Source organism: Podarcis melisellensis, assembly GCF_964234715.1.
Source record: "Podarcis melisellensis genome assembly, chromosome: 10".
Taxonomy (NCBI): Eukaryota; Metazoa; Chordata; class Lepidosauria; order Squamata; family Lacertidae; genus Podarcis; species Podarcis melisellensis.
In genome coordinates, this window is record NC_138542.1 from 46,624,950 (window position 1) to 46,648,323 (window position 23,374).

Sequence of the window (23,374 nt, forward strand, 5' to 3'; positions counted from 1 at the left end):
TATTTATAATGAAATTTATATCCTGCTCTTTCGTCCAGAGGAGCCCGGGGCACTTGGTGCCATGAAGTCTACAACAGTAGCCCTCTGTTGCCGTTTTTCCTGTTAGCATGCATGCATGGTGGGTCTGCTAAGCTGCTTTCCCAGAAGGAATTCTTACGTGATGACTGTCTGAGAGCAACAAAGCATTTCCAAAACTGTTTATGATGATGGGGAAAAACATGCCACTTCTTCAAAGGAAGTCAGGAGAATCTTCTGGACACCCAGATAGGAGGCAGAGAGGTTAGATCTGGCTCCAAATCTTTCTAATGTTGCCTGTTTCACCCGACTGTGATCTTGGATACAAAAGGAAGCATTTAACAGTGGCTGTGGCATCTTGGATACCAAAACAGAAGACAACACCCCCACCTTCCATGTTTGTTTCTAATGACTACAAATGACATTTGGATCACCTGTAGATGATGCATTAGAGGAGCTGTCTGTGTTTTTTTGTGTGTGCATGTGTGTGTCTGTCTCCCCACCCTGTTCCATCTAGGCCTTGGGCCCCAAAGGCAACTAAAAACTTAGGTAGCTGAGGTTAATACCATTTCTTAAACTCACATCACATAACTGGCCAGAGCATTTGCTATAAGTTACCATTTATTCTGCAGAACAGAGGTATCTTTCATCGACTTAACACATCAGTATCATGAGGCACACCTAAATCTCCAGCAGCAGCTTATATGCACACAAAGTACCTCTCCTGCCAGACATCTGAGTTGTCATCTTCTCCGCAACAGAGCAACTGTCTGTAATACTGGAGGTGCAGGAGAGGTTGGTCACAACCCTCTCTAATGCCCACAAGGTTTCACAGTGGAAGGGACCTTTAGAAAAGGGACGTGTTAACATGCCCTGACAAGTTGATGAGAAAGAAATGCTATGAGCGACCAGTCCCAGCATTGACCTCATCCCTTAATGGCAGAAGGTGGGCTGTCGGGCGGTGAACTCTTCCTGCCTTGCCAGGCTCCATTCCCCCCCACCTGACAGGGGTTCGGAGGGATTGGTCTCGGCGCATTATTGCACGGTGAGTGCTCCCTGCTCACTGTGGTCCATGTTCCAGAGGCGGTAGAATTCTGCAAAGTCCACGTAGGGCTCCACACGCCCATCTTCATCCGGCTGGAGGGAGTGGGAAGGGCGAGAACGGAAGAGGCCCCCATCTGAGCTGGAGCTACTACTCTGGGTGTGAGTGTTGGTAGACTGGAGGGTCACTGTTGGGCTTTGACTGGAGACGCGGCCAGGGAGGGAAAGAGAAAGAGAGGCAACCTTCAGTCGGCACAAATGACACAGCAAATGCAACCTGAGGCCTCTCCCCTCAACTCTGGGGAATCTGCAGCCCTCCAGATGTTCTTGGACTACAACTCCCATCAACCCTGATCTTTAGTCATGCTGGCTGGAGCTGATGGGAGTTGCAGTCCGACATCATGGGGAGGGCCCAGGTTGACGAAGGCTGTCACAGAGCATCACAGACAATCCCTGTTGCCTGATGTGAGCACTTGTATCAGTACACAGACCTGCCAAATGCAGGCTTGAGGCACCCACTGGGAACATCTTTTAAGTGTGAAGAGGGCATTAACAATGTAAATGCATATACAGTCTACTAATAAAAGCCTCTCATCTTGCACCTGTGTGTAACACACAGAAGTTTCTCCTTTCTTATCCAAGCCACTTCTGCTTTTTTTATAATGACGAAGAGGAACTTTCAGCAAATACTGCTAATAGATTTAATTTTTCATTCTACAACTATACAGGGTGGGCACTTTTTTTTGCATGCTCATATTTTTGTACCTATCCCTGAACAGCCAAGAGCGGTACGATTGCTCTTTTTCTGGGCAACAACCAGGCAGCCCACTCTTTCTCTGGGGTGCAGCTAAAAGGCACCAGCTTGTTCTTAGCTGAGCTTTGTCCGATATGAATGACCTGGTTATGTTTTCAAGGGGGAGGGACAGAACACTCTTGCTCATCATCTAAAGAGGGTTTCTGAGATTAGGCCACTGGACCACAGATTGCCTGCCCCTATCATACGGGTTTAAAAGTGAAACGACTAGTAGGCCTCCACTGCTAGGCCTAAGAAGCAGCTAACAGGGGAAGTGGAATGTTGCCTCCAGCAAAAAGGAGGGCAAAAGGACAGCTGGGCAAGGGGTACTTACTTTGTGAGGGTGGGCGTGGCTTCATCCAATGTGGAGCTACTGTGGGCGCCATTAACCATCTGACCCTGGGATGGCATGACAAGGGATAGTGTAACGCTGGTCTTGCTTGTGTTCTGGGCACTGGAGTACGGCACCGACACAGGATAAACTCGACCTCCTGAACATGCAGAATAAAACATTGTAAGCACTAAGAAGGCCAAGATTCTCAGAAAACCCCATACCTCTGTCACTCTACAAGTGGGAAGAATTTCCTGGGACACCATGGACAAAGATCACTCTCTAAGACAAGGATGATGAATCTTTTCTGACTCATTAAGTCTCAGTCATCCCCAAGGGCCACATGCAAATAAAGAGGACGGCCAATGTACCCAAGCATCCATACACATACACATACACACACACACACACACACACACACACACACAGTGAGAGAGACTACAAATACAGCACCCACAAGCTCACCATAAATGCAGGCACACCTGTCTGCCTATCTATCTGTCACACACACAGTTGGGCAGAACAGTTTTGACCTGCCTTGCACCCTCTCCCATACAAGCACACTGAGCTCCCCCATACCTTGTGTCGGAGTCAGTGTGGACTGGCTCATCTCACCCAGCGGGTACCCAAAATTCCTCACCAGCAGCGACATGTCCTCATGCCGAGCACAGAACTTGGACCGTTCCCCACCGCTGGCGTATGTGTCACAGTGAATGCGCTTCACTCGATCCACGACTGCTTGAGCCACGGAATCCAGTGAGCTTTGTTTGGCAAACTCTGTGGCAATCATGGCTGCAATCTCCTAGAAAGAGAGAGTTCTCAGTGGTGGGGAAACTGGAGCTGCTGCTTCAGATATTCTCCCAGCCATGTACAGAAGCAGGCCCTGCGCAACTGGGCTAATGTTTAAAGAACCCACCCGCCTGGTTGACTGGGGCAGATGTCAGCCATGGAAGTGGCATCCTACCAGGTGGAGCAAGTCTGTGCTGACTGATTCCATGGGAAAGAACCACGCAACGTGGACCTGCCCATGCGCATGGGCCCTTCAAACATTCTCACAGAAGCTGCTTGGAAGCTTCTGATGGATAAGCATCTCCCAAACAGCTGGGAGAACATCTGAAGGGCAACCAGGTAATCAGCCTTAGGGGAAAGGCTGCAACACATCACCCTCTAGGGTGCCTTTGTTCGGCTACTTGAAAGATGCATTGTGTTTAAATGGTGAAGGCATTCATCACATTCCTACAGAATACTTTCACGTCCACCCTTGTGGGTTGCAACTTTTACATTTGCTTATTTGGGGGAGGTTAAAGCAGCATTAAATAAATACTACCTTCTCTTGTCTCCTCCGTTCCCTGTCCTGCAACTGGAAGTGGAGGAAAGGAGAAGCCTGCAGTTTTTTATGGTGGACTTAAATGTAAGAATAAGAATGGAAGATCAGGTGTTGGATCAGGCCAAAAGCCCAGGATTCTCAAGGTGGCCAATCAGATGCCTACGGGAAGTCCAAAACGTTCTCCCCACCTGTGATTTCCAGCAACTGGCATCCAGAGGCATCCAGCCTCCAACTGTGGGGGCAGAACGTAGCCTCTGTGGCTAGTAGTTATTGACAGCCTTATCTTCCTCCATAAATTTGCCTAAACCTCTTTGAAGCCTTCCAAGTTGGTGTCTGTCACTGACTCCTATAGGAGGGAATCCCATAGTTCAGCTATTGAATCAATGTTCAATAGATGCAGCAGGCAGACCAGAACCTAGTGGCAGAGCCATTGACTGGGGCAGCGGGGATGGAAGGTAGAGGGAACATTTTCTGCAGGAACATGATTTCACTTCCCTGAAAAGAGTTGTCCCTAGGAATCCTCTTCACCTCTCTGGCCTTCTCCTGCACAACGGATTTTATGTACTTATAACTATTAGCCTTGCTCATCTCTGTAGCCTAGGGCTACCCAGAGGGGACTATGAGCACAGAGAGCTCAAACACTCTGGGGCAAATTTCAAATCTAATGATGGGTGCATCTCAGTACGCTGTTTAGACAGAGTCAACCTGAAGACCTGCACAGGATTCCAAGGCCAATTTAAAGCTGCCCTGGCACTCTTACCTGATTGGCTTGCCCAGGCCCATGAGCTGCTTCCAGAGCTTTGTAGAGCCCTTCTGACATCAGAACCAGAAAGCCCGTGACTCCATCGAGTGGATGCCCTCCGTGGATTTCAGGCTCTGCTATGATTGGCTTAGATTTCGCAGCACTGCAAAGGGAGAAGAACTAAGTTAGTACCGGACAGGGCGTCAGAGACAGCTATGTCTTCAAAAGCAAAGACAGGAAAGGAAAGTAAGACCAAGTATTGGGTCTTGCCTCACCTCAGCAGTTCAATATCACTATAGCCATATTTGACTTTATAATCCCCGATGCGCCGAGTACTCTCCTGCCCGCATATGGTTCCTACTTGTTTTATTTTTGCTGCATCCAAACCTGCAGATAAAGAATCAGCTCACTGACTTCAGGGCAGATGCTAAATGTGTCCTATAGTTACATTCTAAGGCAAGAAGAGGAAGCCCACTTCACCCCCAGCTAAACAGGCATTTTGACTGAACAAAAAGCAGATGAACAAGGGAAGACAGAATAAACTCAACTAAGGAATGGAGGACAGCAAGGAGCTTTTCATCTGTAATATATTCACACAAGAAAGGAAGTCTGCACATGCATTCAGAAGTGGTCAGGGTGCTTTGATGCAGCCTGAAATCTTTTACACTTGGCAAAAACAGAATTAGACAGCCAGCCAGATGAACCCCCACTGCACTCAACTCTACTGTGTCACAGCACTTCCTTGGAAGAAAGAATCTCAATTTCTTTAATAGGCACTGGACTCATAACTGAACTCGCTATGAGAATGATTCAGTATCAACCGCCATCTTGGCATCAGCTTTCTTTGGGAATAGAGTGCAGGATGAGCTACCCTCAGTCCACAGGTAGATTTCATGTAAAAATAATAATAATTTTATTTTCCTACACCCATGTCAACAGAGGATTACATGTCCTGCATCTGACAAAGTGGAATCTAGTTCATGAAAGCCTATGCTATTAAAAACTCATTAGTTTTTAAGGTGCCAGAAGAGTCTGCTGCAGTGCTGGCTCTAGGTTTGGGAGGGAACATGGGCAAGACACTCTTTACAGCCCCCCGTTACAGTGATTTTTGCAAATCACCACCAGTATCGCCAGCTGCTAGTGCAGAAAGCCAATAAGCAAACAAGCAAGCAGTAGCATTCACAGTTCCACTAGAGTGTGATGCAGGTGTGCAAGTTGGCTGCAATGGTGAAGAGAAGAAAGTCTGGTGGGCTCTCCTTGGCAAGCCCCCTACTGCATTATGGGCCTCAACAGGATTTCAGTTCGGACAAGGATTCCAACAGAACTGGTTTCATAACCGTTTGGTGAAAAAACTGCTGCAGGTGGCCAAGTATTTTGAAGAGTAAAAAACTTGATTAGGGCAGTGAGTAAGTCACTGTCCTATTTTGAAGCATGCACCAATTATTAGCAGCTCGCCCTCTAGGGGGCAGTTAATGCGCAACAACCCATGACTGTTGGTACAGTGGATAAGGCATGGGAGGGGTTGTTTTTTTTGCAATCAATGCCTGTGGGCAACAATACATACCACTCAGCTCAGTATGAAAGCCAGGGTGGTTTGGAGAGCCTGCGCTAAAGAGGTTAAGTTACTCAAAAGCCACAGTTTGGGGCCCTCTTTGTGTCAGAGGCAGAGATGGAGTCAGTGGCTGCTGCAAGTAAAAAATGGGGTGGAACTGTTGGTAAAAGCATTGGCTGTTTAATTTGTACAGATTTTTGTTTGTTTTTACCTATAAAGTTAGTTAAATTGGAAATATTAAAGTTTGTTGCTGTAGTTTTGCTTGTTTACCTTACAAGAGAATTGTTTAGTTGCTGATTACATCTATTTATATAATTTTGAATTTTTTGTATATTGTTTGTCAGTTTTTATTTTTGTTATTTGTTCTCCGACTCAATTCCCCACCTAGATTCAGTATGAGGAAAAAGTAAGAAAGCTACCTCATCCCTCAGTTATTGATCATTTCTGATATCCAGCATGTATTCCCTGTTATGGGGAAGAGGAGACATTAACACTGTAACTTGTCATTTCAACACTCCTGTGTTTGGTAAACACAAAAGCCACCAATGATAGTGATGTGCTACAGAAGTGGGAAAATCACCACAAAAGTCTCCTCTCTGGCAGCCTTTTCTCTATTGCACAGTTGAGGAACCCATGGCCCTCTATACATTAAGGAACTGCACCACCCATCTTCCTTGACCCTTGACCACACTGGCTGGGAATGATGCAAGCACTGGCCCAATAACACCTGGAGGGCCACAGCTAAAGCCACCCCTGCTCTGCTGGCTCACCAAGGCCCATCCTCTCCCAGACTTACTTCTCTGCTGCTCCAGGAACGCAACACTCACCCAGCTGTGAAAAGCGGAAGAGCTCATCGTCATTCTCTGTGGTGTGGTCCATGTTGAGTTGTGTCACTTGCAACCCGTCTACTGTAGATTTGCACAAGAGTGCTCTGTTCGTTCCTGTGGAGAAGGAGTGCATTTTGCAAAGGTGGAAAGGGGGACAAGTGAGGCACCTGAGGAAATACATACGCTTATTAAGTGCAACCCAGTACTACCCCTCTCCAGAAAAACCTGGAAGTGGTGCTTGTTAATGCCAACGTCTCATCTCTCCCGCTTTCCCTGTTGTATTTACCCAGGCAACTAGGTTTAGTGGCTCTGTAAGGATGTCAGTGAAGCATTACTCTTGTACAAAGAGGCTAAAGTAACCCAGCTGCAACTGCTCTAACTCTTCATCCTCCAGTGCTGTGACCAGGAAGTGCCCAAATCAAAAACGACATTGAAGAGGAACACACCTACATTGGCGATGTAGAGCTTGTTGTTGAGGATGACTGCCACAATAGCCATGGCCCCTCCAGAGATCTCCTTTTCTACAGCCTTCAACCGTTCCAGGATTTTCTGGTACTGGGAAGGCAGCTGGTGATGGGGCACCCCCTAGAATACAGGGTTGTGGAAGCCTGTGTAAAAATTTATCAGTGCAGCATTTCTGAAGCCTTCTCTAGACATACCAAAAACATTTGATCCCACTTTTTGCACACCTCCACCCAGGTGTATAGATACCTGCCAGCTTCAGGCATCTGGTGAACTGAGCACTAGTCTATGAAAGCTGGTCTCATAACAAATGCAGTAGCCTTTAAGGTACTGCAGGAGTCTGTCATTTCCACATTAAAACAGCTGTACAGCGTCATGACTGGCTCTAGGCAGATGATTCTTAAACAGGCACAGGCAAACTGCGGCCCTCCAGATGTTTGGGACTACAATTCCCATCATCCCTGAACACTGGTCCTGTTAGCTAGGGATGATGGGAATTGTAGTCCCGAACATCTGGAGAGCCGGAGTTTGCCTATACCTGCTGCTCTTAAATAATACAGAACATATTTTATTCAACATAGATCAGCCACTCCTTATAATACTTTCATCAGGGTTGTGAAAGGATTTTTTTCTCGCCATACAGGTATGCTTTATAGGTGAAGTGGGGACTGAAATTCACTTTAGTGATTTTGAAACCAGGAAACCAAAGGATTGGTATCCCTTCTGTATTATTAAGCGAGCAGTACATGGATGCAGTTTAATGTCTATAGTGCAAAATGAACAGATGAGGTGCACTGCACTTACTGTTTCTCACCCCAGACTGCAGGAGCCACATCAATTCTGGCAAGTCCCAATTTTAACCTCTCTGCCATTAAGTTTTTCCAAGACCACCACCAATTCTTCAAAAAGCACCAATGAAGGTGGGATTTTGAAACATGAAATGCTGCAAACGGGACTAAGCCTGTTTTGCTGCCACCTGCCTCCCAACACACACTTTCAAATTCATTCAGCAGGCTCCAAGGTCCTTCCAGGAAGAAAATGCACTGTTACCGCTTCCTGAATTCAATGATGTTTCCTTAAGGCTAGGAAGAGAAGTTACCTCTGGCAGCTGGGACTGGAGGCTGGCCTTCTCTGCTAGTGCATCATCAATGGACTCCAGGAAACTCCTTTCCACCACATCAAAAGCCTGAGGAGGCCCAGAAGGTAGGCAACACAAAATTATGTATTAGAACAGAAGCTTTGAACTGCTAACTACACAGAATCTCCCAAACTTATTTCTCCCTGCATAAAACATCAAAACTTTGCATGTTTTACAAACCACTCAGGAGCTTTTAATTACAACAACAAGTACCAATTTATGACTGATTTTTTCCAAAGAAAAAACTCCATTACCTGCAGCAGTATTCTGCGCACATCAGCATCATCATGGTCTGCATTCAGCTGGCCCAACAGGAGCTCCGCAGAGAGTCTTTCTCCCACAAAATTGGTGATCCGGTTGCCATCATAACCATTGAAGACCCCATAGAGGTAGCAGTCATTTTCACTCCTGCCAAAAAAGGTCAGGATGGAAAGGGACAATTAAAGGCATGGCATTCAGCCTGTGGTCTGGGAATAAAAACCTGGCCCACAGGTCATTCAATAAATTAGGAGTTTCTAATGTGATGCCCTGCAGGTGCTGCAGAAATACAGCTCTCATCATCCTTGATAAATTGGTCATACTAACTGGGGCTGATGGGAGTTTGGCCTCCCCTACAAAAAATATTGCTGGGTTAAAGTGGGCTTGTTGAATGAATGCCATTATTTCTGTTGCCCTGCTCCACCCAAATCTACATGCTGCTTACCTGAATTTTAGCCAGTTATCCTCTAAGGGGTGAATTTCTGTCCCCTTTCCATCTGTGGTATAGGAACGGTTAGGAGCTGAACCCACACCGGAGAGCTGGCAGAGAGGCAAGTCATCTGTCCAACTTGGTTGCTGCTCCTGAATAACAGAGTAAGAAAGAAGCCCCAATTAACTTCTTCCAGCCAAAGCCACAAGGATAATGACTATATATCAGCTGAAGAGTTAGCCTCCCAATTAGGGTGCTACTTTAAGATAGCTGACAATCTCTTATTGAGTCCCCTTTCCACTTGCAGCTGATCCCTTTGTTGCCTTTCTTTTTTATTCAGTTATATACTTCATTTTACCTGCCCACACTTCTCCTCCTGCTACTTCTTTGCTAACCCAGCTTCCTTGTCTTCCTTCACTCATACCTCTCCCCACAAATTAAGCACATACAAAATTCATCTAGCATTAGGTTCCAAAAGACATGTGAAACATATTTCAGATACATAGCTGGTTCTGCAGAGCAAAGCCAGATATGTTTGATGCATTTTAATGACTGTAACTAGAGAAGTAAAGCCTTCCTGCCACATAAATGCTTCTCTATGCATAATTCAGATTATTATGGTACATATTTCTGAACACTTTCCTTGTGCCTTCTAAACAGCTGTCTTTCAGGACAGCCACAACTCTTGTTTACAGAGCAGCGGGGGATGTAAACCAGCTCTCTCTGCAAGGGGAAAGGGTAACATTCCTTTCCCAGTACAGCAGGGGTGGGGAACCTTTGGCCCTCCAGATATTGCTGAACACATCTCCCTTCAACCCTGACCAGCACAGCCAATAGTCAAGGCTTATGGGAGCTGTAGTTCAGCAACATCTGGAGGGCCAAAGGTCCCCCAGCCCCGCAGTAGGGAACTTGTACCATCCCTCTGTACTTGTACCACACCTTGTACTGTGGCTCATGAGGGATTTGAGAAACACTGTTTTCCAAGGCCCACTAAATCCAAAAGATCTAGCCATGAGATTCACAAAGTGCTTGTACATGTCCCCCTTCTATCTAGCAAGCCAATGGATGTTTTCCCTGCTTTCCTCCTTACATCTATTGGGAAGGGGGAGTTGATTGGCTCTCCAAAGTCCAACTAAACCCTGTAGGGATGGCAGTGAACATAAATTTGGGATCCCTGATCTAGGTTCTGACAGACTGCCATACATAGCTGATGAATGCATTCAGTTTGGTGGGCCACAATGGGTTGGGTTGGAAACACCTGCACAATTCTCTCTGTACATTCAAGAGACACACAGTTGCACATACATTTGCTTTAGGATCAATATTTTAGCATTAATCCACAAATTTGCAAGAGGGGCTCTGAAAAGCTGGTACAAAGTTGGATAGGCACCAGTGCACAGATATGGTGGGGTACCCCCATGTAGTCCTCAGGAACCCTACTGTGATCCTTTTCTGGAGTGTAGACAGATGAGAGGTCACAGGCAAGGGGGCTTGAGCAAAGCATATGGGAATGGTGAGGACCAGGAGTACTAAATAAGCACATCTTGTGGGCATCACACTTTGATTTCAATTCTTCTATTATGCCCTCCTTTCCCTATCACAAAAAAATGAGGAAAGGAGGAGCTTATTCCCCTCAAGGAGACCACCTTCTGCTGATCAAAACATCAGGAATTGTGGAAACCACCTCTTTTCTGCTCTTCCCAGAAACATATTGACAAATAATACAACCACAAACTTCCTATCTGGGGACCATTAACTTCTGGCTTATATCAGTGTCATTCCCCCCCCCTCCCCGACACACATCTTGAGTTGCCAGTCTCAAACCCCAGGCTGAGAAAATTTTCCCAGGGACAGCTTTTCCCCATCACGGTATGGCAACTGGAGAAGCAGGAGCCTCTGAAGAAATTACTTTTTCTATGCAACTCAACAAGCACTTTAGGAGTTTGGCACTGGCATCCTTACACCCATCCTACACTCTCTGCTGCTAGTGGTGCTAATGATGATGGTAGCGGGAACTGGAGAGGGACGGAGAACCTGTCCCCCTGCCTCGCCCATTTTGTGGGGACCACAGCTCCCATCATGGGCCATCCTGGCACTGGGGATGGAGGGGGTGATGGGAGTCCGACGACTTCTGGAGGGTCCTAGGTCTCCCATCCCTGGAGCTGGTTAAGCAGAAGCAGAGAGCAGAACTTATATCACCGTGTTGCAGAGAATTTCCAACACGTGCAGCTTTTTTCCAATGCTCCCGTTGTGAGCTGCACTTGTCCCAAATACCTTCCCTTGATGTCGTTGTTAAAGGCACAAGGCGCCCTGTTTTCTTTTGGCTCTGGCAGGAGAGCAACACGCCTCTTTCTTTGCACCTGGCCCTCCACAGGCAGGTGGACCACAGCTCCCACCATACCTCTCCATGGGGCATTTTGGCTGGGTCAGATGGGAGCTGGAGTCCCAAAACACCTGGAGGGCCACAAGCTCCCCATGCCTGCTTTGCACAGATACACGAACCCACCTCTCGCACCCTCCCTCTCTCGCTCCCAGGCTACCACCCTCGCCTTGTGCTCCCAAGACGGGAACCGCCTCCTCGAGAGGGGAGCCCAGGGGCCCCGAACCCTCCCCTTGGCCCCGGAGAGCTCCCGCCCCTAGCGCCCCCCTAGAACAGGCTCGGCTGCTCACGCTCTGCAGGAGACTCCTCCTCGCCGCCGCCATCTTTACGCAGAAGCAACATCAACCTCCGCCCTTCCCCTGGCAAGGGAGAGGGGGAGCAGGCGAGAGGAAGCGGCGAGAGCGTCCGTCGGGCGGACAGGAAGCGTAGCGTCGCGCCAAAAAACAAAACACAAAAAACTCGGTCACAGCGCCACCAGGAGGACAGAGGGAGGCATCGCAGGCGACTGGCTCTCCCATCTTTTTCCCCCTCCTGGAAGTTGTTCTGTGTCAGGTCAAAAAATGAATTTGCAGGCATTCCAGGGGACGCGGCGGGTGGGTTGTACGCGTATTCCGGGGCGAACATAAGAGGAGCCCTGCTGGATCGGACCAAAAGGCCCCCTACCTGAGCATCCTATTTCCCACCCTGGCCAAACAGGAGCCAGGACGTGAGCTCCATATCTGCATCCTGCTGCGCGTCCCCAGTAGCTACTATTCCAAAGGGAGGCATCTGTGATCCTGGAGGTGGCAGAAGGACCGCCGTTGAATAGCAACAACCACTTCTCCAAGCCGTTCTTGGAAGGGGGTGGGCTATGGGGCAGAGAGCCTCTCGATGGTGATAGAAGGGTGCAGTGGGCAGTAATGTGTCAGCTTCCTTTGGCATCTTAATTACACACACACACACACACACACACGAAAACAAAGAAAGTTGCCTTATAACGAATCAGACCACTGGCTCAGTGTGCAGTAACTGGTTGTGATCCTGAACGTAGCAAAGGCATAATCTTGAATCCTTTGCATGCACTGAGCTGTTGTGGCTGTACAAATCTGTCCCATATTTGTGGTGGACGTCATCAGTGGTGAAGTGACTGGCTGCGCTGTAGCTCCGCCTATGCACCATCAATATGTGTGGCACTACTTCAGAGTGTCCCTGCCCTGAGGAGCTTACAATCTTAACATTTGATACAGGAGGAAGATGGAAGCAGAGGAAGAATATAAGCTTATTTCAATGATGGATAATTAGACTTGACAACAGGATCCATAGGGCATGGGAGCTCTCTCTCTCTCTCTCTCTCTCTCTCTCTCTGTGTGTGTGTGTTTGTGTGTGCGTGTATGTCCCCTGGTCTTCATGGAAAAAGGTTTAAGGAGCAGACAGTGGTGGCACAGGCAGGTGATCTAAGAGGCAGTTCCAGCCATACATAATGAACTCAGAAGCATCCAGTACAATGAAGCCTGGAATTGAGAATTTGTTCTTGTGCAAACCCCTGGTTCATATAAAGTTTATTGCACTCAGCTACTTCACTTGGGTTATATAAGTGTCACCTACTGGGAGATCAAAAAGTTTTGAGCTGGCGAAGCCTACACTACTCTGAAGCTACCATGGTTACCTGTGTCCTATGCAGCATGACCCTGGTGTACTCAGAACCAAGCCCTACTGATTTAAATAGGGCTTACTGCTAAGCAACTGTAGAGAGGGAGATTATATAAAATAAATACCTAAATAAATAAACTTATTGCCTGCCCTTCAATATTAAAAACAGTTAGAACAAATTAGTCACAGGAATAAGGCGGATTCAGAAAACACACATCAAAGGCCAGGGTAAAGACATGTTACCTCAGCATTCCCTGAAAGTTGTGCAGTGAAGGCACCAGAAGCACCTCTGTGGGGAGCAAACAGGGATTGCCACAGAGAATGATGCCCTTTCCTGGGCCACCACTTTCTCAGGGTAGTGGATCTACCCTTCTGCTGATTTTAACACCTGAAGGCAATGCAGGGAAGGAGGCCGTCTCTCAGATATTTGGGGCCTGAATGATTTAGCATGAGCACCATGAATTATGCCTGGAAACAGCTAGCCAACAGCCAGAAACAAGCGTGGCCTGATCTTTTGCATGCTTATTCAAACTCCCACCGAGTTCAATGTAGCTAATTCCCAAAATAGGTATGTACAGGACATCTTAATGTCACTGCTAGCGGCATTAATCAGCAGCAACCATAGGCTATATGGGAAGACTACTTATTACATAGCCTTAACTCATGGCTAATTTTTAGAAAGGGGTAGGTGGCACTCAAATCTGTTTATACCAGCCGAGTATGAGTTGTTGGGCAGATCAACACTCTATATTTAAAGCATATTCAACACACATTTAAAGCTTGTGACTTCCTCCAAAGAATTATGGGAACTGAAGTTCCCCCTCACAGGGCTACCATTTCCAGCACCCTTAACAAACTAGAGTGTCCAGGATTCTTGGGAGGAAATAATGTGCTTTAAATATGCTTTAAATGTATAGTGTGGATCTGCTCCAGAGTTAAGAGAAATCCACTTTGCACGTACTCAAAGGGTCACTTTTCAGTACTTCCTCCTGTTCCAGACCTTACCAAGTCTTTTCTTCAGCAGCTGTTCACATGGGTACATACGTATTTGATACTGCTCAGCTTCGTATGCACTTGTCTTCCACTGAGTCAGATCATCAGTCAAGGGAGCCCACATGGTGCTGTCCAGATGTTATTGGACTTCAACTCCCATCAGCCCCATTCTGCATGACCAATGGTTAGGGATGATGGGGGTTGGAGTCCAATGTCATCTGGAAGAAACCATATTGACTAACCCAATACTGTCTACTTATGTTAAGAATGGCTCTCTGAGAGCAAGGTCTTCACTGGACAAGCTCTTTCAATGGGAAATCCAGTGGCGAGAATGAAGAAGCTCTCAGCCCCCTTAACAAACTATAGTTTCCAAGTATGTGGGGGGTGGGCAGTGGAAACACAACCGTTACAAGTGGTGAACCAGTGCTTTAATTATATGGGGCAGATGTGTGGAAAACACACTGTACAAGGTTTTCAAATGCAGATATAAATGATCAATGTAATGTTTAAACCCAGGGTGAAGAAATCATAACACCACCATTACAATTGTTTTTGAATGTAATAACTTTATTGATAAGACACACCAGTAGTTACCACCTTCACTTTTTTTAACCACAAATATACAGGACGTCGTAAACACAGGTGCCAGGGTGGCAGGGTTTATGTTAGTTGAGGGAGACATACTGGAGGAGAAAATGGGCCAGTTGGGGTAGGGCTTGTAGTTCACCGAACGTTTTGTAGATCCTGTATGGAGCAGGCCACCCTTTCATTGTCACATATGTATGCATATACATATGCATAGTTTTATATTATACATATATAATATATATACTATACAGAGGCAGTAATGCTGTAGATGAGGACTGTAGAGACCCCACGATGTTATCAACGCCCCAGGAGCAACGAGAATGTCAGAACAAGTCTTTGTGTGCGTCGCATGAGGCAAAATGAACTGAGGTCTATGATTTCGTATTTTCAAATATGTTCCAGTTTAGATTCCTAAGACCAGACGGCCTGTCTAGGCATACGAGGTTCTGCCCACGTGTATGTGAAGCTATGGGGGACTGGCAGCATCAAATAGCGAGTCTCTCTTCCATTATTCCCAAGATGTGCGAGAAGTGAATGAAGTAAGTTCATGTGCCTATCTGGAGCTAAAAGGAGACCTTATTTTTGCTGCATTGGCTAAGGAACTGGAATGCCACCGAGCTGGTTTGCACTCTTGGATATTGGTGCATCAGAAGGGCCTCTATCTAGAGATGGTTGGAGAGGGCACTTAAAAGATTACAGTAGACACACAGAACTTCCAACTCATCAACCAGTAAACACAGATCTCAAGCCAGTAAGTTCAATAAACACTCTTGGTTTTGATGCCCGCTTGGGACCCAAAAGACCTGAAGGGCGCACTACCAGGCTGGTGGTGGGCCACATTTGGATTGGTGGGTCAGAAGTTGGACGGCCCTGGTTGACAGTACTGTTTTGACAGGGAAGTGTCTCGTGCTTAACAATATTTCTCTCTGTGTGCATGGCTTACATTCCATGAGTCTGAGTAACTCAAAGCTGTAGGTTGCAGTCACACTACAGAAGCATCATGCAGTATCCAAGCGCAATGAGAATGGGTTTTTAATAACATCAATTTAGAACTGCTTCACATTTGAATCAAATTATTTTGTCAAGAGTTTCCCATGGGAAACACAAAGTGTGAAAGGCAGGTATGTGTTGGTAACACACACACACACACACACACACACACACACACACACGGATGTATCAGGAAGCAACACTTGATCCCAGCTCCCTGCATGTCCGCTATGTGCAAGTGATGCTCATTGGTCCTTCACACTTGACGTGTTGACTGAGGGAAAGACTGGTATAATTCAGTTGCTCTATAAACTATGAAATAGTAATCATATATGGCAAATATTTATGTGCAACACAGTGCTAGACTGTAGCTTCACAGAATACAAAGATATTCCAGCAGCATAATCAAACACCAATCGCTGGAGTGCAATTTCTGGGTTTCCAGAATTATCTCCTCAGATGCATGGAATGCCTGGCCCACTGAAGGATGCCCAGACGGGCTTGCACAGCATGATAACCAGTATCGTCACACACATTTTCTGGCTATATGGACACTCTTTGTGCAATTAAAACTGAACGCACCCAAAACAATTGATCTTGCACCAATCAGTTAAAACAGAAAATACTAACTGGGAATCATCAAAGAGCAAGGAGAAAAGGCCAAGATGGGCCACTGGCCAGGACAGGAGTAGAACCTAGTTTTCTTTCCAGGTGAAAGTTTTATCACACATGGTAACAACAATTCTACAGGTGTGCTAGCATTAACTGCAAAACATGGCCTTACAGTACATGCTTTTTTCTTGGACTGGGACCCCCTGAACTTGACATGTTCCACCAGAGTTATGTGCAGGGTATTCTCGTAGTTTTGTGAGCGTGTTGTGCATAACTGGGAAAAGCATTTCTGTTTGGTCTTAGGAATCTATCCATATGTGGCAGGGAAGGAGATGTAAAAACAATCCCCATTGCACAAGTTAGGATTCGGTTTTTACGTATGTAGTTTAACACAGTCTTGGCCTATTCCCCAAGGCAAAACCCATTTATAAATCTGCTAACGGAACAGATGTTGAAAAATGGACCATCTCCCCTTCCACCCCTACGTGAAAAGCATGCAATGGACTCCCATAAAACTTTGCTGCAACACTGGGTTCCTCCCCCCTCCCTACCCTCCAATCCCATGTTTCTCTCTTTCCCTCCAGGGGGAGAGATGAAGAAAAGACCTCTCCTTGACCACAGTTATAAAGAAACCCACTCCGTAAAATACCCACCCACCCGCAAGCCTAAATATTAGGCCATCCCAATAGAAGAGGAACTCTGGGATGGAGAACATTTTCCCCTCCCTCAAGCCCTGTACAATATTGCTTTCTCTTGGGACCATAAAGCGAGAGACTTTGTTCCTCTTTGTGCTTTATGAGTAACAGGCTCTTATACCCCTTGTCTCACTCCCTGCCGGCTTCTAGCCACACACAGTATTTAGTGGATCTCTAGAAAGGAGGTACCAACAGAGGGGATCTAGAGGCAATTCCACACACTCACACCAACATGCAAACCACACACCAGAGGAAGACCCATTGCCACTACATTGGCTCCTTCCCATTGCATCCCTTGAGAGAGGTCCCATGTCTTCTCAATTTAAATAACAACATGCTATTTAAAGGAAGGCTTCTCTCTTGATGCCACAGCTGTGTCTTATTCAGTTATCTTTTTCCTAGCTGGGTCCTGGCAAAGTGAAACAGTGGCCAAATGACATCTGCTCCAAACACTGTTCTTTGCTTACATTTAAAAAAAAATGTAGGGCAGCCTTTTCCAACTTGGTATCCTCCAGGTATTTTGGATTACAACTCCCATCAGCCGCAGCCAGCACTGCATCAAAAACACCTGGAGGGCATCAGCTTAGAGACTTGGCTACAAATTGGTCAAACCAACCTATTCCTGTCACGTTGGCAAGGCCAACTATACATGCGTTGTGGGAGCTTCATAAAATACAGGTGACTGCATCTGATGCTTTCAGCAATATGAAGACCCAAAGCAGGCTTCTCTTTACATAGGAGAAGGAATATGTAGTATTGGAACTAGTGTGGCATATTCAGGTGAGCACTGATTCTTCATTCTGGGCTCAGAGCTATGCGCTCCCTGCATTCTTGACATTCTGTTCCTGATCTCTACATTGTAATGCTACAATCAAAATGTTCTTCAGGCCTGTTGTGTGCCTTCTTCTAGGATATATTTCTTACCAGTCAACTGCAAGACGTCCTAAAAAACGTTTTCTTTAGACTGGCTCTGGGAAAATGCTTGTCACTGGGGCATGATGATGCAACTGGAAGCAGGCAAGCATTTCTACAAATGGATGATTAATAAGTGAGGAACTAGTTGGTGTTTGCTAATTATGTTCCACAGATGATTTTATGCAGCCACTGTGGCTCTGAGCACATATAAAACATTCTTTTAACAAATTTGCCTACTTCTTGTTGCATTAATATACTCCCCTGGCAAGCAATCACCCAGAACAGACTAAAACATTTACAGGGCCCATGTAGTGCCTTGGTTTGTGATGTTCTGGTGTAGAAATCCATAGATCTCATCCTAACTATATAGTCCTTAGCTCACTAAGTCTTCCAGCTGACCAGCAAGGAAATTATCTCCTGGGATGTTGAAAGCATGAAACTCTTAAGGTAACATGCCTGAGTTACAGAGCCACATGAACCGAGTGCCAGCTATCAGGAACCAAGAGATTAAGATTCAGAAGGCAGCAGAGAGTCTAGGGCAAACAAATGCCACCACCCTACTCACTTTGGGTCACTTTTCACATTATATTTCTCTATTTGTGTGAAAACACAAATGGCCAACACAGCTTTTTTTCATTTTCTTTTTTGGTAATGCTGAAATGATCAGATACATATAAAGAGCTATGGGAGGTTTTTCTACCAAATGTTTTAATGCATAGCTATCTACAGATTGAATGATTATTCATCTGGTCAGGAATAACAACTACAAGAAGCGAACAGGAGAGCTTGTAACTATTTCAAATAGATTAATTTGAAAAAAGATAGTGCTGTGATGTCAATGTGTTTCCACAGATGCTTTTAGAAGCAAGGGGTGTGTTCTCTTTGTAGCTCTCTCTACCATTTATTGAATGCTTAGCTCATGCAGGGTTAACAGAAGATGATCATAACACAGTGCAGGCGCTTTCACTTATCCCACCCAATCGAGAATAGTCAGGCTCTAGTTTACTAACACAACCAACTGTCTTTTCTCCCAGCGTGGCAATGTGTTCACCAAATGGAAACTCTGGTTTCATTCTTCTTGAGCACAAAGATAGCAGGGGTGACAGATGGTCTGCTCAGCCCTGGAGCTAAATTGGCTTCCCTCTTAATTCCAGGAAAGCTAGGGAATTTGTCCAGTGGAAGAGACGGTCTCTTTATCCCACTTGGCAAAGGCTGCCATGGTTGTAAGCTTGAATAGCCCAGTGTCCATGCGAGCCAGTCCCATTAATTCTTTCTCTTCCATGATGTTGTTCATCTCAAGGATTGATGTCACAGAGGGTACTTCTACGTGACAAGTTAACATGTAGTAAAGTAGCCTTCCCCAGACTAGAGTCCTCTGCATGTTTTGGAATATTCATCATTGCTGATCTTTGGCTATGTCGGCTGGAGATGTTGGGAGGTGCAGCTTGTAACATCTGGAAGGCTCCAGGTTGGGGAAGACCCTACAGTAAATAACTTCTGCTTTACTACACTGCACACCAAGTAAATTATAGAATCATAGAGTTGGAAGGGACCCTGAGGATCATCTAGTCCAATGCAGCTGACCATGACATCTTAACATGGTCCTGTGTTAACTGATGCTTTGCATGTGGCCTGCAGGGAGGTTCTGATACACCTCTTTTTAGAAGTTCATTATATGTGTATGTGCAAAAACACCTTTAGGATGTAATCCAATAGACACATTTTTTCAAAAGTAAGCCTCCCTGAATTGACTGAGGCTTATTTCCAAGTAAACGTGTATTGGATCAAGTTGTAGCTGTGGCTTATTCTCCCCGATACTTTGTGCAAAAGGACAAATTCCATATAAACCGAGATCAAAAATAAGCTTTGGAAGCAGGGAGCTTTCTAATGAGCAACAACAAAGCACCACAGTTCAAGAAGGACACTGACAAACTGGAACGTGTCCAGAGGAGGGCAACCAAAATGGTCAAAGGCCTGGAAACGATGCCTTATGAGGAACGGCTAAAGGAGCTGGGCATGTTTAGCCTGGAGAAGAGGTTAAGGGGTGATATGATAGCCATGTTCAAATATATAAAAGGATGTCACATAGAGGAGGGAGAAAGGTTGTTTTCTGCTGCTCCAGAGAAGCGGACACGGAGCAATGGATCCAAACTACAAGAAAGAAGATTCCACCTAAGCATTAGGAAGAACTTCCTGACAGTAAGAGCTGTTCGACAGTGGAATTTGCTGCCAAGGAGTGTGGTGGAGTCTCCTTCTTTGGAGGTCTTTAAGCAGAGGCTTGACTACCATATGTCAGGAGTGCTCTGATGGTGTTTCCTGCTTGGCAGGGGGTTGGACTCGATGGCCCTTGTGGTCTCTTCCAACTCTATGATTCTATGATTCTATGAAAGCTACAGTAATTTTGCTCAACGGAAGCGTGATTTACAACACAGTGAATATGGGTTAATATTTTCCGGGAATTTTGGCACATTGAACCATTTCTGCCAGTGCTCTGATGTGTCCAGATTACAAATAATCTAAGCCTTTTTGCCAAGATCTTCCAAACCATTGTAGGTAGCTATTTTCCCTATTGAACTTTACTCCGCGCTATGTAAGCCTATGGCAATCTCTCCCATGTAATCGCCTCTGCCCTGGATTTGGGATCCCACTTTACTCTAGTCCAACCCTGTGTTGAGTCGTAAATGAGACACAGCTGAAGTAACATTTAAAACTACATCCTTTAAAACTACATGTTCCTGTGGATTTTGGTTGTGCTGGAAAAATTTCCTTGCAGACCTCCTTGCGGGTTCTCAACACTTTTCCTCCATTAAAAAAAACCAACCAAAAGCAAATTATCTCAGTTCATCAGACCATGTATTAGCTTGACATGGAATGGGTAGGGAATTATATTCCTCTCCCGGGAAGAAAGAGCTGCCTCATACCCAAAACAAACGCTCACAACCACTTGGTACTTTTTCAACTGGGATTAACTTTGACCTGCACTTTGCTCTGAGCGATGCAGTCGCATGATACCTCTGCCACAGGCTCAGACTGCAGTTGGGGGCTCCCAATGGCTTCTCCAAAAATGCAAGCTGAGCGAGCACCCAAGCACAATACGTGCTTGTTATAAAAGCCTTACATAGCCAGTTAGAAAAAACAAGCACTCTTATCGGGGTCAAAATGTTTGTGAAATTTAGCGAAGCGAGTATCCTTTTGTAGCTCAATACTGTCAACTCTGGCAAGGAATGGATGTGAATCTTTGTAATTTCAGGTAAAGGGCAAATCACAGTCCTATTTGATATCACTGATACCACACAAAGCTTACACATCACTCACCCTTGCATGCCTGCATGCTCACTCACTCTCCCAGGTCTGCCTACCTGTCTAAGTCCTGTTCTCTCTTCTCACTACTCACACACAGACATGTCAACCTCGGATACCACCTCAGCCAGTCACTCCCCCCCCTGCCCTGCAGCCATGCTTCCCCCACCCCCTCCCCCCCTACAGAAAAGGGTGAATTCCTGCCCTCGGCAGCTTCTCCTACAAAGAGAGGGCGACACTGCGCTGCAGAATGGACCGTAAAACACTTTGCAATCAACAATTTGGTTTGGGTGGCGAATTCAGAAGTGGGGAAGAGGTGTCAGGGCTGTTGCTTCTCCCCACCCACCCTGTTTGTTTTTTAAAAAAACAAGAAATAAAAACAGAGACCCTAGAAGGCTGGAGAGCGGCCAAGAGCCCCCTCTGACTCTGATGCACCTGTGTCTTGTTTTGCACCTTGGCTTGTTGGTGGCAGAGGGGAGCGGGCAGAGGGGGAGGGAGGGGGGAGGACTCCACCGGCTCTCAGTAGTCCTGGGCTTGGTACCCCTGTGCCTCAGCATCAAATGCATCTGCCGAAGGGGCCTGTTGGTACGTCCCCATGCTATCTATAGTGTCATCCTCGTTTGTGTAGGGAGCGTAAGGCATGCCAGCCTCCTGGCTCGGGTCCGTGTAGTCCTGGGAGAAGAGGGCTGAGTCGGCGCCAAGCTGGTATCGCTGGAATGCCAGGAACGACTGGCCCACCTTTAAGGGAGGATGCGGCAGTGCGGGAGAGAGGTTTCCGGAAGGGAAAGAGCATTTGGTGGGGGCGGGGGGGGGAGAGAAAGGGAAGCATACCGAGGAGAAACAAACAGAAGCCGGATTAGTAGTGGTTAGTGCACAAGACATTAACTTAGCGCATGAGACATACTGTAATTAACAAGTTAAAACACAAATACATCCTACAGCAAGAAGAAGATTTGGCACACTCTAGAGAGAGTACAAGTTCAGGAAAGAAGCCACAGAGAGAGAGCAACGGGGGAGAGGAACTCATTTCAGTGGGAGATGATTTGGCAGAAGGCTTGCTTCCACAACCTGTTGTATGTATCTCGCTGTCGTCATGAAAAAGTCTGGCAGAAGCAAGGCAGCACTAATGTGGGTGCTCCAATTCACCACACTGGGATTGGATGTGCTTGTTTAGCGCACACAAGGCCTCTACGAAGCCTAGGTTTGTTGAGGGCCTCAGCCCAGGCCAATTTCCTGCTCATTCAAGGGGGTAGCAGAATCAGTGCAGGGCTGGGTAGCCAGTTTGGCAGCATCAGCATGGGAACGGCAGCAGTGGCTTGGGGAGAAAGATATCTGACTTTTCCAAGGACTTGCCCTGGATTAGGGATCGGAGGAAGACTGACATTTTACACACACACACACAACCGCACGGCCATTCAAGGCAGCTGTGAAGAGGCCCGGCTCCATCACTAAACCTTCGTTTGTGCAATGCTGTTTGGCAAAACAAAGAGTGTGGGAGGTGCAGGGATTGTGGCTCTTCAGCTGCCCTCTGACACAGGTCACATCTGCACCACAGGTTTAAAGCACGCTTGCTCCACTTTAACAGCCATGGAGAATCCTGGGAACTGTAGTCTGCTAAGGATGCTAGAAATTGTAGGTCTGTGAGGTCAGAGCCCTTGGTAAACTACAACTCCCAGGATCCTTTGGGGGAAGCCATAACAGCTAAGGTGGTATAGGAGTGCTTTACATGCCTGGTGTGGATGTGACATAGTCAGCTTGGAGATTGTGCCCAGAGAAGAGAGAGCCAAGAGGACATGAGGAGAAACAGAAGTTTGATTTCAGCGGTGACCCATCGTGGTTAAACATATTAAGACAGGAGTGAGGCAGAGAGAAAGGCACATGGTTGTTATATGGCATTAGTTATTTGGGGAGAAGGCACAGCAGAGAAGGCACAAAAGAGAGAACCCTGAACAGTACGCAGGTGTACTTTGAATTATTTAAGAGGTAGGGGATAGGTGAAGCCCTCCACAATTCCAAGGGGTGCTGGTGGTCTCTCCCTCTTTCTCTCTCTCTCTCCCCTCGCCCCATCAGCTGCACAAATTGCGTATATTTTATTCCTCTTTCTCTCTTATCTTCCTTCCTGCCCCTGAGATCGAAAGTCAGAAATACTTTCACTCCAAAATTTCCTCCCCGATATGCCCATTTTTAATGGGGACTGGGATTAGGGGAGCACTGGCGGGGAGCTAGGGAACAGTGTGTTGTATTCTTCCTGAAAAGTAATTTCTCCGAGTCTCCGAAAGGCCAGAAAGGTCAGGATGCCCTGTAGGGAGAGAACAGGAAGGAAGAGGTGGGTGGGTGTGAGAGAAGAGAGCTGGTG

The 23,374-nt window shown here is 46.4% G+C and overlaps 1 protein-coding gene across 4 annotated transcripts in view; it reads right to left on the bottom strand.

Moving 5' to 3' along the window:
* Positions 1 to 618: 618 nt before the first annotated feature.
* LOC309379256 (TGF-beta-activated kinase 1 and MAP3K7-binding protein 1) overlaps positions 619 to 23,374 on the bottom strand; it is a 47,089-nt gene continuing 24,333 nt past the window's right edge. The window contains exons 1-11 of one of the 4 annotated variants that reach the window (XM_081928271.1): positions 11,587 to 11,720; positions 8,932 to 9,068; positions 8,483 to 8,636; positions 8,190 to 8,276; positions 7,075 to 7,213; positions 6,629 to 6,742; positions 4,525 to 4,636; positions 4,268 to 4,412; positions 2,760 to 2,982; positions 2,184 to 2,340; positions 619 to 1,258 (exon numbers count right to left, since the gene is read on the bottom strand). In XM_081928271.1, the coding sequence (XP_081784397.1) occupies positions 1,051 to 1,258; positions 2,184 to 2,340; positions 2,760 to 2,982; positions 4,268 to 4,412; positions 4,525 to 4,636; positions 6,629 to 6,742; positions 7,075 to 7,213; positions 8,190 to 8,276; positions 8,483 to 8,636; positions 8,932 to 9,068; positions 11,587 to 11,619 (1,509 nt within the window). In that variant the 5' untranslated portion in view covers positions 11,620 to 11,720 and the 3' untranslated portion in view covers positions 619 to 1,050. Of the gene's footprint in view, positions 1,259 to 2,183; positions 2,341 to 2,759; positions 2,983 to 4,267; positions 4,413 to 4,524; positions 4,637 to 6,628; positions 6,743 to 7,074; positions 7,214 to 8,189; positions 8,277 to 8,482; positions 8,637 to 8,931; positions 9,069 to 11,586; positions 11,721 to 21,448; positions 21,757 to 21,810; positions 23,318 to 23,374 lie in introns of those variants that run through there. The other 3 variants (XM_081928270.1, XM_081928272.1, XM_081928273.1) reach the window with 3 other exon arrangements.